This window comes from Excalfactoria chinensis, chromosome 7 (assembly GCF_039878825.1).
Source record: "Excalfactoria chinensis isolate bCotChi1 chromosome 7, bCotChi1.hap2, whole genome shotgun sequence".
NCBI classification, from domain to species: Eukaryota; Metazoa; Chordata; class Aves; order Galliformes; family Phasianidae; genus Excalfactoria; species Excalfactoria chinensis.
The window spans coordinates 9,564,981-9,581,500 of record NC_092831.1 but is presented as its reverse complement, the minus strand read 5'-3'; the positions used below and the strand labels follow the sequence as shown (position 1 = coordinate 9,581,500).

Genomic DNA, 16,520 nt, shown 5'->3' with positions numbered 1-16,520 from the left:
TTGCAAGGGCCACCCTTCATCATCCCTTTGCTTGTGTTTATTCTTCACCTGATTGAAACAGATCCAGCTGGGATCCACGTTTATGTTCTAGGACCGGCTCTTCAATAACATCCCAGCCACGGATGAGTTTAAAATAGCCTTACCTCCTCTCAGTGTCGGGAAGAGCTCTGTCAGCCCTGGTGGTGGGGAGGAGCTGGGTCCAGCTATTCTTAGCAGCAACCTCTTTCCAGCCTATATATGGGAGCTGGAGGCCACACTGCTCCCAGGCGCGTTTATCACCACGGTGCTGCAGCAAACTGTGCTGGAGGGATCAGGGCCAGGGTGCAGCTCAGACCTGTGAGCTGGCAAACCCTCTCTGCTCGGTCCTGCTCAGGGAGATGCTTTGCTCACTTTCTATTCAATCTTTCCAGCTATTGGCATCTGCCAAGTGGCCGTCCCACAGCATGAGGAGGCCCCAGTCCAAGTGTGGCCAACAGCAATGCGAGCATGTAAATGGGGTGCAGCATAAAGAGAATTTCCGTGAAGAGCCCGATGAAAAATTTGTTGTTGCTAAGAAATGTTGGAAGCAGAAAACAATAATGTGGCTGCTGCCAGAGCAATAAGAGTGCATCGGCGCTTTGCCTCTCGCACTCAGCTCTTGCTTGTGACAGTAAATTAAGTACTGCAGAGATGGGGATGACTTTCTCCGTGGCTGCTGATGCTTCACATCACAGAAATATCAAATGGTGCTGCTGGAGGTGGTTCATTACCTGGTGCAGAGAAGCGGAGCGATGGCTGTGGGCTGTGTGGTTCTCCCTGTGTCTGAGAGCACTGCCTGTCCTCACCTCAGTGCTGGGAGCGAGGTGGGGTGGTTGTGATGGGGCTTTGGTGTTTGGAAGCGTAGTGGGGCTGTGCTGAAAGCTGTGATTAACCTGAAGCTTGGCTGCTAAGCAGAGTGCGGTGACAATTCCACACGAGTGGAGTTCTATGAATGAACTAAAGAAAACGTGTCAAAATGCATTTCAGCTGTTAGCAAAACAGCATTTTTAATGACTCTCCAAAGCCTTTGGTAATTGAGCTGTGTGTTTGAGAGCGTGCAGTCTCACACGTACACTGGAGAGGGAGAAGGCCATGAGCTGCCCTGGGAACTGTGAAGAAAGGAGCTTGTGGGCTGGGGCCTCTGACCAGAAGCTTGGAATGAACAACATGGAAGCGCAGGACAGATCCAGCACCCCACCCCTGCAGCCATCCCATAGACCTGCAGACACTGTGAGTGTCATTACAGACCTCTCGGACTGCTGCTCCAAGCGAAGCCCTTATACTGAATGTGAAGCACCTCTGCTTCCTACACTGGTAAGAGCTTGAAGAGTAAACTGGTGTGGCTGCGATGCAAAGTGAAGGTGGGAGAGCAAACTGTGCCAGGGCTGCAAGAGAAGCTGTTATGTTAATGAATCAAATTAGCACCTAGGAAAAAATGTTGCAGTAGACAGATTTCAAGGAAATTGGAAATGGGCTCCGACGTGTTGCTTTGCTCTAATTGTGTGCAGAGGTGTCTCCATACAAAACAAAACCATTCAGAACTGCCCCCTCTGTGTTTTGGTGCAAAGTAACTGGATGAAAAAATATATAAATCAGTCATCTTATTCACAGCAAGTTTGTTTTTACTGATCCTGTGCCTCTCAATTACTTTTTAATGGTCTGCATTGAAAAGAAATTCCTGTATGCACACTTGAGAACATGAAAACACCCAAATGATAGCTTATGATTTAGTAGGATTAAAGTATTATGTATGCAGGTGCAGCACGTTTCAGGTTATTAGTAATCCAATCTATTTTTTATGACATTATGGTGTAATTTTCTGTATAAAACTTCAATATAAGTCTCGAGCTGCATCGGAACATAAACTAAAATGTTCCTGACTCTGTCACTTTTCATGGTCTTTACTTTGATTAATAAATGCAAGCGGAGCTATAACATCCCGCAGTGAGAGGCCATGATCATCCTTCAATCAGAGCGTGTCCCACCCGATTTCTGGAACTCCTTGCAGCGCAATGCAGGGGATGAGGAGCAGCTGCAGCACCTCCAGCTTGCACCAGCTGCCTGCCCTGCATCCTGTGTCCCCGTGTCTGGCACCTGCATTTGGGGTAAGTTTTGCTCTCCACATGTTGGGTGCCTCATGCAGAAAGCAGCTGCCCACAGCGGGGAAATAACCCACAAGCCCACCAGATTTTCTCTTTTATTTCTGAATTATTCTTTACATTGTACAATATATAAAAATACAGAGTACCCCAAAAAAATTCACAGTGTCTAAAGGCAGTGATTACAGTCTAGGTCACCTTTATACTAAAGTACCATCGAGTTCAATTGCATAGGAAGGGTGATGTGCCTCCACTGCAGAGTCCAGCGACATGCTTCAGGTTTTGCTGTTTGGGGCAAGAGTTCCAATCGCTTCCCCCCCAGCCCTGTGCATTTTGTGCCCCCATCTCCATCACACACTTGGCCCCATCTCACTCTTCACACTCCCTGAAGCCTCTGGGAGTGGGGCTGCAGCCTCGTGGTGACCGTGTGTCTTGCAATGGATTAGTTTCAAAGCAAAGCAGGATGGGGACTTTGGAAAGCCAAATGCTGCTCTTAAACAGCACACCCACCTCCCACAGCAGGAGCGGGTTTGCAGCTGATGCAGAGCAGAAGCAGTGGCCCAAAGGGAGGATATCAGGGCGGATGGGTTGAGGCTGGATGACCCCACAAGGACCCATTGCCCATGAGGGGACTTTTGGTTGCTTTTGAAGATAAATACACAGCACCAAAACCTGTAGGTCTCCTCACCCAGCCCAAACCTGCCCTTGCAGCCTTCTCAGGTTTTCTCCTTACAAGCTCAAAGGGGCACCCAGCCATAGGGTGCTGTCCCTGTACCTTAGCTGTATTTGGAGCCCTCCGAAAAGAAAAGCCATTGGTTTTCACGGTTTCTCGACCCTAAATTTTGTATTAAACCTCCCTGTGTCCCTATAAGGCAAGTCTCGTAATGCTGGTCAATAACTCAGAAAGCAATTGTTAACATCTTTAACACGGAAGATGACATTGTTCCAGTTCTAGTAGTTGAAACGCTTTAACTCTAATGGTACATTATTTGTTACTCCTACTTGCTATTTTAATTTCCTTTGCACAATTACTCCCTACTTATAATTACAAAAACAACAGAGTGATACACGCGAGAGATTCAGGAGGCTTATTCAGAAAATATAAGCAGTCACGAGAATCCTTTACTCAGTCATTCTTAACCAGAATGATTTAGGGGAGAATCAGCACTTACTTCTAACTAGAAAAATCAATTTGCTTTTCAATTAAAAAATTAATTATATTTCATTTACCTCAAAAGCACATTTTGTTACCCCAAAGGGAAAGGACGCTAGATTTATACTATTTTTTTTCCTTCAGTTTGTCCCTGTGGTGATTCGAATACCAGCACTGCCTTTCTTATTTTAAGTACGTTTCCTCTGCAGGCATTTTGCTATATATATATATATATATAGTGTGTGTGTGTATATATTATAAATATATACTGTACCTATCCACCGATAGATGTATACACTTAAAAAAAAAAAAGAAGCAAGTTGTTACAGAAACTTTACATTTACATTTTATATATATATTTATATATATATAAAACTCTCCCCCCGCTACATTTGGTACAAAGAATAAATCAATCTCAGTGGACAGCAATTTCCTCCCCAGGTGTGGACTCAGCATCACATTAACACTGGAGCCATCATATTATCTGCATTGGATGCGGACTCCGTTCCTGCTCTCTGCTGACTTCATAAAACAAACTCTATGATCTTGTTTTCTACAAGTAAGGCATTAGGAACTGCGGCGGTAGCACACTACACATTCTTCCCCCTACAGTAGCTGTACAGTTGTGTTTCTGCTGCACGTTGGGCTCTCAGACTTCCACTGTCTTTTGTCCATCAGGTTTTGTGCGCTGTATGCCCGAATCCTTCCCCAAGGATCTGCACAGAACCGATTGCTCCAGCCCAACCCTGCGACCACCCAGGGTCTCCTTTTTCCTTGGAAGTGAAAGAAAAAGGAGAGCTGGATGGTTTCTTTGGGAGGCAATGCTTCCCATTTAAGTGCATTTCCAGTGTAGCTCAAGCTGGACTGAGGAACTCCTAGCAAGTTTAGCAGCCAGGAGCAGTCCAGTCTGCTCCAGATACTGCAGATCTGGTGATCAAACTTGAACAGCAAGAGTGTCATGTATTTGTGTCATTAACCTGCCACGCATTAGAGAGCTCATAGCAAAATGCAGCCCTCACATCACATTAACATGATCCTTAAAGAACTGCACCCTCGCGCAAACATTAATTGAGTTCTAAGTGCCCTGATTTCTCTCTTTTTCTCTCCATGTTCTCTCCTGGCTTCAAATGGAGCCAACAGACCCTCGCTGTGACTGCCTGTTATGTGAAAAGGGCTGGGTCCATTTGGAGGACAGGAAAGAAGGAGCCTCTCGATGAAGTGATAACCGCATGCACCACCCTCAAAGCATCCGCCCTCCAATAGCTGACAGAATATCCACCTTCTGAGCACAGTGGTAGTAATGACCCACCTTGGTGAGCTGAACATTTAAGTAACTTCAGCTGCTACATGGGAGCTTTCTTTGGGGAAAAAAAATAATCCTTTTAAATCGTGTTATTTGTTAAGCCAAGCACGGAAGAATGCTTCAAGTGAAGAAAAAAACAACCCAAAGGAAAAATGGAAAATGGAAAAAAAAAAAACCCACAAAAAAACATTGCATGATTTGACTCACTCACATCCCTTATACTCCAGCTGCAATCCTTGTGATGTGCACAATGATGGCAGAATGATGATGGCAGAATGTGTCAGTGCTGAAAGGGAGGCTCAAAGGTGGCTCAGTTTTCACAACAGTGAACGTGACTGCAGAAGCCCGTGTTCTTCTGACTTGCTCCACTGAGAGCTGAGGAATTCCAGCCGTACAGTCCAATGCAAATGCATTCAGCCCCTGGGCCACACGCTTGTTGGGATGGTTTACAGTCAAGATTTCCAGTGCTTTGTTGGGAGCAGGCAGTTTGGTTCCCTCTCTTTCACCTGGTGAAGCTGGAGAAGCAGAGTGAGCTGCTAAATCAGAAGAACAGCTGCTGGAAATGATGGGCACCCCTGAGCCTAAGGCATCCTTGGAGCAGTGCAAATAACCCCACTTCATTACAAACATCCCTACAGCCTTCAATCACTGCAAACTGAAGATGGAAAAAAAAAAGTAATTTAAAAATGGGAGGCTACTTTATGCTTGCCTTCTGGTCAAGCAATTGTAATGCGAGCTTATAGAGTTTCCTTGCAGGAAAAGCAATGCACTTGTATGAGCTTTTCTTCATTTCCTACCGGCTACCTGCACAAAGGAGCAGAACACATGGCCCCAGCCAGACCTCCAACGAGCAACTGCAAAGGAACAGCACTGAGAAACTGTTGGCTTATGGCAAAATCTGAAAGAAAGCAAAGACAAAAAGAACAGCCGAGCTGAGGGCCATGCGTGGGCATGGCAATCCTCTGGGTAAGATGCAGACAACAAATCCAAGCTCGGGACCACATGGAGCTCATGCACGTTTTGGGGTGTACTTTTATCTCATGCTTGGTATTGCAACATTCTAAAATGCTTAGCATCAGGAGATTGTTATAAATAGTTAGAAACACTGAATGATAACAGTGGTGGACTTGTTCATGTTGCTAACACACTCGATGTAATTGTACATTAAGCACCAGCAATAAATTTCCTTTTTGCCAAACAATTATGTCAGACAAACATCTGGCTGTAGACAACATGGCTTCTGCATTAGACTAATACAGTTCTCATAGACACAGTCACACACACATACACAAAATTACATTTCAAGGTTGGATATATTATTTAATAATGCTACTGCCCCAATTCAATTCAATAGCTGCAGCAGCAGGTGGTTGTTGGGTTGGTTTTGTTCAGAAAATTAAGGAAATATTGGCAAACAATGCACATTACTCAGCTGTGTTACCATTTCACAGAGTACTGACTGGAAGACGCTATAAGAATGTGCAGCAGACTTTCTGGGTCACGTCAGACTATGGAAACATTCCTTACAAAACACTCTCCCCTGCAAAGTCAGAATTATTCATGCTTTGAAAAGTAAACGAACTAAAAACCAACAATAAAAGAGGAGTAAAAATTAGCCCAAAGCATGGTGATTTCCCACAAAGAAGAGCGTGGCCTCCAATGTTGTCTTTCCTTGCAGACACAATCAGGATCAAAGCTAGAACAAAAAGAGTTAACACTGTCTCGGAAACAAAATGAAAGAGGGAAAAAAAAAAAGCCTATGGCTCTTGTGCGGCAATCATCACATTTCTTTTTCCAGTGATATAAACATCTTTGTTTGTTAGGCACTCCAAGTTCACGTCTCCAACGTTATTCCAACATTTGCTTTCCTCTGTATCTCACTGCCTGTATAATTTTCTTTTAATTAAGACTGGAAACATTCTAGAAAGCTTCTTTGGGTAACGCACTTTTATTTGTGTGTTGTTTCTCACCAGCTCAATTGCATACTACCAAAGAAGGCGGTGGCGATTATTTCCTGCAGTATGAAAAGATTCTGTTGAAGACACAGGAACGTTGCCCTAGAAAGTTACTTTTTTTTTCTTTTTTTTCTTTTTTTTGCAGAAACAGTAAAAAAAAATCATCAAAATTAAAAAAAGAAATGAAATGGAAAACGTTCTTCAAGTTGTTGGCATGATGGAGTCCCGCTCGGCCTGCTCCATGCGCTGTGTGTCGTCTTGTGTCCTGTTGCTCCCCTGTCCCAGGAAGGATGCTCCTCACCCCCTGGAAGCCACCCTCTGTGTCACTCCACGTGCACTTGTACTGCTGTGTGGTGGCACAGCCACAGCCAGCTCCTTGACATCAGCCTTGGACAGCGATGCTGATCTTCCAGCCATATAAACAGCTGTAGTAGTGAGAGTCATCTCCAACCAAACAGCCACAAAAGCTCTGCAGAATGGTCCATCTTTTTTTGTCCTTGTAAGGAGATGTGCTGTTTACAAGAAATACAATTAACCAAAGGAAAAAAAAAAGACCCTACTGTACAATATTTACATCTAGAGGCTGGGCCAGTATTTGGTCCACAAAATCAATTAAAAAAAAATTCATATAGGAAGTGATCTAGTCCTGTAGGATCTGTCCATCATCAGCTGTTGGTAAAGGTCCTTCCAGGGGAGGCCTCGGGCCTGTAGTCATATTTATTCAGTGTACTGGGATAGTAGGTTGTCGTGTACACATTGGTTTGCTGCAAGGGGTAGAAGTTGGTCCTGTCATCTGGTATCAGGTTGTTCTTGTTAAGTGTCTGTAAAAGAGAAGAGGGAATGACAGGCATGGCCACAGTGAGACACAGTTACTCCTTTCTACCTGCAGACACCTCCCTCTCACCTGCCTCCTTCAGCATGGCCTCTGCTGCAGCCACCACCACCTTCCCTCCAGCTGGGAGAGTAAGATGGCACCTCGCGGTCACTATGGGGCAGTCTGTGGGGACCACAGCTCCTGCCAGGTCTCCTCACAGAGATCTGTGTTCAGCTACTGCTAGGGCCACCACCCAAAGCCTTCTCCAGAGACCCACAGTCTCCCGGTGGATGGCACGTTGTCTGAACATCAACGCCACACAGAACCATGCTGGGCCTACACGGACCTTGGTGGTTAATGGCAGTGCTCAATCTAATCTCTTTCAAAGCGCTCATGTTACGGCCTGCAGCTCCCTCTCAAAGCAGCTGCCAAATGGCGGCTTTTTCTCTTTGGCAGAGCAGGTGTGCATTTACCTGATCTCCATCTCCATTGGTAGATATCCAGGTTTGGACCCCCCGATATTAAGTGTGTCACTTCTGTCAGCTACAGTGTAAGTAACAAATCATGGTCACTTTTGGAAACACTAAAATGACTTAAAATACTTCAACAACCATGAAACAATCGTTGTCATCAACAGCATAAAAATGAGAACCACAAATGCCCCTTTTAACATTATAATGTTTTCCTCCCCCCTTTGATTTTTGCAAGACGTACTGTTACTTTTCACACCAGCATCCTCCCCTTGTCCCCAGTTTAAACCCCATTGCTATGTCTGGCTTTTCCTATGCACCAGTATAAAATCCCATTTTGGAAGAAGCAATGATTTCATGAAGCTTTCTCCTTCATCTTTACAGTACATGATTTTGGTTGACGTACATTTCTAACAACATTTTTCAGCTGCCTTCAACTGCCTTCAACTTCTTGTCTCTGGCCTATAATGCTCCTACGCACACCCTTAATGTTTGCCATGCAGTACAGTGGGGAACTCACTGCTTTAATCTGAGAGTCAACACAGGCTTTGTTTGCCACAGCATCCTCACAGCACATTTAGGGAAGGTATGAGCACATCTCCTGCCCAGAGCGGACAGATGGAGAGGTCGGATGAGGCAGCCAGTCTGGGATCTAATGGCTGTTCTGCTATCCCAGTAATGGGGAAACCACTACACCTCAGTTCCACAAACAGCTCACACCCAACCCAGCTCAAGCCCCAATTTCTATTTAATCAAACAATTTTACTGCATGGGGAGGGGGAGAGGAGGAGGAAGAAAAGAACATACCTTCTAATCCAATAGCAGTCTCACACTTACAGCTACCATGGGAGCTGTGCATCCCCATTTTATGTAAGACATAAAAAGGAGAGGCTTTCCTGCTGCAAAAGTACCCTGACAAAGACACTGTTTAATTACTGAATTGCTGAAAAACTCTGGAACTGGGCATTACATGAAACATCTTGTATGTGGAAACAGGAAAAGATCCAGCCTCCTCCTGGTCTGATTGGGGTCTTTCCATGCCTGCACCTACAGCACAGCACTTGTAGGAGCTAAGAGAGAATCTGTACAAGCGTGTTCAAAATGACAAATACTTCCAAGGAATGAGAATTTCTGCCCTTCGATACAAAAGGGAGAAAAGAAATGTCATGCTTTGCTCCCAGTCACCCAAAGAAATATTAAAACAGTGTAGGCAACAGTCTGCTGCTTCATGCTGGAGGCTGGCAAACAAGGAATCCAGTTTGAGTTTTCTGTTGCTTTCTATGCTTCCCTGGGAAATTCAATTAACTTCTCTGTGCTTCAGTGTTTTCTGACCCAGCTTGATAAAAATGATTGAGATTGCCTGCAAAAACTCATTTTGCTAAGTACTGTCACCGAGTCTTTGGGGGGAACTGCTCACTGGCAAACAAACAAGTGTTCATCCCTGCTGCACACAGTGACTAAGGATTCCTATCAGAGTCTCTAGCTCAGGATGCCCACTTCAGGCAGTGTAATCCAATGGCCATGGACAACTACAGCAGGAGGACAGATCCCCACTGCTGCGCTCCCTAGGCACACCCAAAGGCATCCTGGCCTTGTCTGGCTCACTTTTTGGCAGAGTTAAGAATCAAGAGACATCAGGATTACAACCTCTGAAATTTGTTGGCATCAAAATCCTGACCTGGGATGGCACAAACCATCTCGACCTGTGGACAAAAGCCTCAGGACTCATCTTGCTTGGCTTTCAACTGGAAAACCTGCATGAGTTCCAACAAGTCCCACAGTGTTTGAGCCCAATCCCTTACAGCACACTCAGCATTTAATCAACATTATTTGCATTTTTTTTCTCTCTTTCTTTCATATAACATTTAATTAGGAAAAAAATGACCAACCTCACAACCTTTCCTTTGCTCTTATTGTTTTCATCGTTGTTTTTTTATTACTAAGGGCTTATATCTTTGGGAAATACCTTCTGAAAAGGGTTGAAGAGGATTTATAATGCAATTAGCTGCGAGGAATTTGTCTCTGGAAAAACTGAGTAGGCAGTACAGTCCTAAATCAGTGTGATCAATGTGCACTGCCTGCACGTTTCCCCATACAAACTTATTGTCTGTCTCATTATAATAAACAGGTGATTAGGTTTCCTGGCCATAGAAATTGCCTGATATTTCGAAGAAGGGAAATTAGGAAGCAGCGAATTATAGAGATGTACACATACTGTGACAGCACAGAGATGGCCAACAACTTTCCTTTTGGACAGGATTCCCCCAGCACTGGATGGGATACACCACCAAGGTCAGAGGCTCCCAACAAGCTGTCATTATTGGATCAAAGTGCTCAGCTGCACCCACAGGTGCTCCCACCCATACCTGTCAGTCCCAAAGGGAAAGCTGCCTTTGTAGGGACTTATCTTTGTTGGCAGTAACTAAGCTGACATTCACAGCTGTATTTTAAACACTGAGAGGAATGGATTTCAGGCTCTCATTATGGTCCCATCATCTCTTCAAAAGAAAGAAGATTCTGGTTGTTGCAAAACTGAGACCAGAACCTTTCCTATTGTGAGAACCAGCGTGTGGTGGTTAGGAAAAAAGGGATCCATCCAATGAACAACTAGAAACTCACCATGCATCAATCAAATATTTTTACCTGCTTCCTTCCTTCCTGGATGAGCCAAACCATCTGATATCTGATATCATTCCTTCTTTTTTCTGGTCTATTCACCACTGACCTCAATTCAGGAACATTTCAGCAGAAGGTAACCAGCAGCATGCACTGATCCCAGTGGATTGCTCAAAAGCAGGCTCAACTTCAGCTTCTCCCATACGACTGACATATGAAGAACTGCCTGTAACCTGGGAGCTCTGCCTTGTCAAACTGGGGTTTGAGATGGACTAAGATGGATATGGTTTTAAGAGAATGTAAAACACCAGCAGCTTTCTACATTACATGTAATCTATCAACTAATCAAGAGGTCCAATCTTGTTACCGGTGAACTACATGCCTATGCCAAGCACAGCAGAAAACTGAGTATTTCAGTATTAACAGAAATGCATAAAATATCAGCACTCTTGCTGCTATATTAGCAATTACTTAGAACTGAACAAAAAAAATCAGTTGCTATCCCCTCACGTGTTGCTCTTCCTCTGGAACTCAAACAGTGACATACACTCACAAGCTGTTTTTCCCAAGGTAAAGCCAAGCATCAGATGTGTTAAACTTGATTGCATTGGGCCATATGCATACATTTAATTTTGTTCCGTTTTTCCCATTGATGCTTTTAGCCAAAGTCATCATTCATATTTTCCATTTGTTGCGTTTTTCTCCAGCAAAGCCTTGCCACAACTCCCCCAAATTCTGCCTCGGCTCCAAATCATTGAGTCATAATCCACTGACCTACTTGCTTACATTCTCCCAGATGTATCTAAATATCATCACGTGTAACAGTATGGGACTTTCAGTACTACTCCTACAGCTGCACGTTCAAGCTGTATAAACATTTCCTACACGCATAAACAGATCAATTGTTTCAATTTTCAATAAACAATCATGAAAAATTCAAAACTTGACTTAGAAAAGAGATAAAGATCTCTCCATGCCCAATTAGAAGGAATTCCCCATTGTGCTCAGCAAGGTAACATGAAAAAGCAGCTTCAAAAGGCATCTGATACACATACAATGGATCGCAGGGAAAAAAAGGGGGGGAAAAAAAGGCCATCTAGTAGTTCCCACAAGATGACAGGCAATGTCAAGATTTCCTTAATCTTACCATGCAGACCTCAGTGTTTGCGTAGAGCTCCGAATTTCTGTTTTGGAGCAGCTGAGAAGGTTGTCAGCAGGTTTCCCAAAGGTTTTGTAGGTTTATCACCAACTACACAGCACCGCAGTCCCCACAAAGTCAGTGGCACAAAGATTTCTCCCCAGCTCAACAGTTTCCCCACTGTCTTTTGCCAAGTTGTATTTTAGCTCTTCCACTTCCCACCCATGACTTTCCCAGAGAGCTTCAAACCACCTCCTGTCTAGCTCTCAGCCCTGAGTTTCCATCTTCAAGCTTGTTCGCCATGTTGGACACTGGTGTGTCCAGTTCTCCCCTTTTCCTTCCTCACAGAGTGAGCAGCAGCACTAAGGAGCAATAGGTCACAACTCCAGGCACCGCTAACCCTCGTCACCCACTGTAGACATAGACAAAGGTCAAAAATTCAAGTCTGAGAACCAAACAGAAACTGTGAAGTCAAGCCATCCCTCTTGGCAACATCCAGATCAAGCCCACGTGCATCCTGCATCTGCAGGAACCAGGGATAGAATTCCCACTGAACTCAGTTGCACAATTAGCCCCGAAAGAACTAAAGTAGCATTTCCAATTTTCCTGACACAGCATCCAACATACATCCAGCAGCAACAGTCGGAGGGCCATTACTCCCCCTCATCCCTCAGCAAAATGGAGGCTTAAGGGAATCATGCAGTGATGTAATGAATGCAAGGTCCAATATTTAGTTTCTTCCTTGCTCCTTAAAAGTCATTTGTTTCTTGCAGTGAAATCGGAATGAGCAAAATGCCCTTTGGATGCTGATCAGCTGTTTTATGGAGCTAGCCATGCCTTCTTGTTAAAGGACATTACTTTTTGTGCTCTAGGAACATTAGCCAAACAAATTACGGCTGCAGAAATATATTAAGAACCATTTCCCACAGCTTGTACACCTCTGGAAGCACCAAGGTAGAGAGTTCAGCATTATAATTAACCAGTAAATTTGGAAATAATTAGCATAATAATCACGTTTCAACAAAATAAGCCATATAGCCGAAATAATCTCTCTCAGCAAAATTCAACACCAGGAAAACAGATGACGTCTGGCCCACCCACATGCTCCCTTTTCTTCTGATCAACCCGATGCCACAACACTGCTGTGTCTCTCAAGCTATGCATTACAAACAGCGCTGCAAAGATGGAAGGCTGCCAGAAGGACCTTATGAGACCCGTGTATTTACTGCAAGCTACGAGTGACTTATAAGACTGCAATAATCCTTCTGTCGGATCTTTCTTAACCATTTGCTTAGTGCATTACATTAAACAAACTGTCCTACCTGATGTTTTTACAGTATCTCTATGCTGAAGTCAAAGGTAGCACTGGCCAGGGTTTACACATTGAGTTTTTCCAACAGATTCAACACGGCTGTTTGCAGGATTACAAGGGGAATGTAGATGTACAGATGAAGAATCTATTTTCTCCATAAGAAGGTATTTCCTTTCAAAAAGAGATATAAAGAAATCCCACTGCACCACTAAACTTATGATTGCATGCTCGTTTGGGGATGGAACCTTGCTGTATTTTTAGACTGGAAATTCTTTGTTCACTGTTATTGGTAAATAAATTAAGCAGCCCCCAAATGACGGCAGCATCCGTAGATGTGCTCAGATTAACAATGGAACTAACGTTCAGTTATAAGAAAATGAATAGCTACAGTTTTCTATAGCTGTTTGAAAATAGCTATTTTATCCTCATACTTGGGAGGGAGTGAGGTTGTATTACTGCCGGTTAAAGCTTATAAAAACCTTCAGAGTTAGCAACATAAAGGACCATTGTCAGAAAGACACTTTGGCACATCTCTGACTGTAAGCACGGGTACGATGACAAAACAAACCGCATGTTGTAATAATAAGGCAAAAATGCGTCCCCGCTTAGAACGAGATCCATGTTTTTTTTCTTAACAAGGAACTGCAGTCAATGGAAGTCTTCCCCCTGACAAGGTGTCTAGCACTGAGCATGTTATTTACCTCTGGCTTGACAGCAGTTTGGTGGGGGCAACACCCATGATGTGGTGCCCAGATACAAAAGGAAAAATTCTGGGCTTCCCTGCACTGCTTCCCAATATAGCTGGTGCACTGGATACAGCAGACATGACCTCAGCTGTGTGGGACGGTGCAATCTGTCTCCTTGCTGCCCTGTTTTGCCTTGGTGCTTGAGCCTCTCCACTTACTCCGTCCCTCACATATACAACAGCATGAGCACCTGCCCTTGGATGTGCTATCAACTCACCAGAGGTACAACCACTGCTTTCTAAATCAACAAGTAAGTTAAATAGTCCATGCTGGGTGCAGAGCATCACCTATAGGAGCTTGGCCGTACTGGGCTTCAGTTTCAGGCAGCTTTCCCTGCATTGCTGCAGTTACAGCCCTGAGCTTTGGGATGGTCTCAGAGCCGCTTCTGGCAGTGAATTCCAAACATAAGTCATGCAGAGCAGTGCCAGCCTGCAGCGCTACGTTTAGCTCAGAACTGCAAAGGTGTAACTGCAGCGGTGCGAAGAAAAAAACAGAAAAAGATGCAGTAAAAATAGAAATAAAAGTTAAAACTGAGCCTAATTTGCCATCTGCTAGCTCTATTCAGTCTCTCAGAGCCGTACTGCTTTCCAAGTATCTCCCACCCTCTAAACTGCTGCTATTTTATTATTTTCCTCAAGATTGCTTTGTTTTCTCCCCATGCTGCATCTTACCTTGTTATTTCCTCTCTACACTTATCCCTCTCCAGGTCATTTTCCATTATTTCTGTACCAACGGCTGGTTTTTTTTTTTTGACACACCTCCCAGTTTCATCTCTTCTACCGGTTTAATGAACACACTGATTGCACCCTCTCCAAGCTCATTAATGAAGATATTAAATAAATCCAAACCTTGTATTTCTGCTTGCAGCGCCCTGAACAACTCCTCCCCACAGCCCCATATGTTCCTATTAACAACTGCCCGATGTTTACAGTCCATTAGCCAAGTCTCAATCTCTGCAGCAGCATTCCTGTCCGAACTAATTTGTACTTACATGTCACAAGATTCCTTCAGACGCCTATAGCACGCTCTTTTCTTTAAGTATACAGACCAGTGAAGCTGCAGTTTTTAACCAACTGAGAATCTGCCCGTATGCAGCTCAGCCTGGTGCTCTTCTTTCATCCTCTAATGCTGAAACTCAGTGCAAAAAGTGATTGTGTTTGATTTCTTCCTTCTCAGCATTATGGTCCCAACTCAGCTGTCAGTTCCACCAAAACACCTTTAGTTTCATAAGTGCATGTGATATGTTGCCTTTCCAACATTAATGCGGGTTTCTGTTATTAACACCGACACAGATTTGTTTCAATGAGTTTCCATCACTGTAACTAAAAGCACAGATGAGTCAATCCCATTTGTTTCTCCTGGTTTCACTCTCTGCTATGGCCTCTACTCTGCCAAATTTTAAAGACCAACTGGGGTTTAACACTCCCTTGATATGCTTTGCTGAATGGGGAATGTTGAGGAATATGTTACTGACTGTGAACGTATGCCGAACAGATATTCTGTCTCATCCCCAAATCCAAACGGTATTTCTCACACAGAGTTATTAAAGCTACTTGTGTGACTTCAGTGCATCGCACTTGAGAAGCTTAGAAATGACTCAATTAGCTGGGAGGAAATTGGCCTGCATTCTTACAAATGCTTTTGTGTTACCTTTGCGTTTCATGGTACTGGGAGTTTGCCCAAGGTCCGTGATATTTATAAAGGTAATTGGAGTTGTTCATTAGCTGGTTCTCACAGGCTCTGGGATACAGTCCATCTAGATTCATTCCTCCACTGATTTTCAGTTTTTTTCCTTTATTCACATGCTTAGTGCCAAGTCTCAGGACAGCCTTAGAGCTGACTTAATGAGGAATCCCCCTGTCTACAGGAGACTGCAGGCAGAGCTGTGCCTGCTTTCCCTATGCCAAACCTGTTGTGCACATAAAAACGATGCACTGGGGGGAAGGCGTCAATGGCTGAAGCATTGCTGCAAGCTCCGGTTCCGAACACTGACACAGCTATCTGTCTTCTATTTATGCAGCTCCATTTCTTTAGAACTCTACCTAAAAATCTATTATTTGCTAGTGAAGATATTCCAGATGAATAGTGCGGCAGCTCCCCTCCCAGAATAATGCTAAGTTTTTGTTTCCTGGTATTTAACGTTTGTCCATTATTCTCCTCTGCCTTTACTTCAGCTCCCTGCTTTAATGGTTCCCTTTAAACTCTTCTGCAAACACGTAATTACTTCTTACTCCATATGTTGGAGGCACTGAGGATGTCCCAGTGTGAGTGCTGTGCATACCAGTGCCAGCCAGAGCTTTGTGGAGACAAGGAGGGAAGAAGCACTTTAAGCAGCTGGACCAAGGCAGAACCATTCATTTTTAGCAAATGGGACTAGGGTATATATGAAATATTCCTGTTCTGGCCAGTAGAGGGAAGTCATGTAAGTACACAGCTTTCCATGCAATGTGGTTTTGTTACTCCCATTGCTGGAGTTCTTCGTTTAATTCTCCTTCCAGCACAGGCGGGTAGGTAAGGGAGATACATGCAAACCCCTGAGACATTAGGAAAGGTAAAATTGCAAGACAAAAGTGATATCAATGATTAGATCCCCTAGTTTAGATGGAAAAATCAGATGAGCTTCTGAACACAGCTGTCCAGACCTGAAATAGCAGGTCATATGTTCAACAAGCTGAGAGGTTTGCTTTGTTGTTGTTTTTTCTCTGATTCTTTGATCTGATTTTAAAAAATAATCAAAATCAAACAAAACTTGTCTGCCTACAAACCTGTTTTGTTCGTGCCCACACATCATCACAACTCCTGCAACACAGCCCTGAAGAAAGCTGGTGCGAGCATCCATGATGATTAGCACAGACTATGAGAAGGCATGGCACAGACCATAATCCTGACCTGAGTG

The 16,520-nt window shown here is 44.0% G+C and overlaps 1 protein-coding gene across 6 annotated transcripts in view; it reads right to left on the bottom strand.

The window, feature by feature from the left end:
* Positions 1–2,201: 2,201 nt before the first annotated feature.
* SEMA5B (semaphorin 5B) overlaps positions 2,202–16,520 on the bottom strand; it is a 247,269-nt gene continuing 232,950 nt past the window's right edge. For 5 of the 6 annotated variants that reach the window (XR_011904333.1, XM_072341964.1, XM_072341963.1 and 2 more), the window contains one exon: positions 2,202–7,349. Coding sequence is in view for 5 of the 6 variants with exons in the window: in XM_072341964.1 (XP_072198065.1) it covers positions 7,194–7,349 (156 nt within the window). In the remaining variant the exon portion in view is untranslated. Of the gene's footprint in view, positions 7,350–7,815; positions 7,886–16,520 lie in introns of all 6 variants that reach the window. The other variant, XM_072341968.1, reaches the window with a different exon arrangement.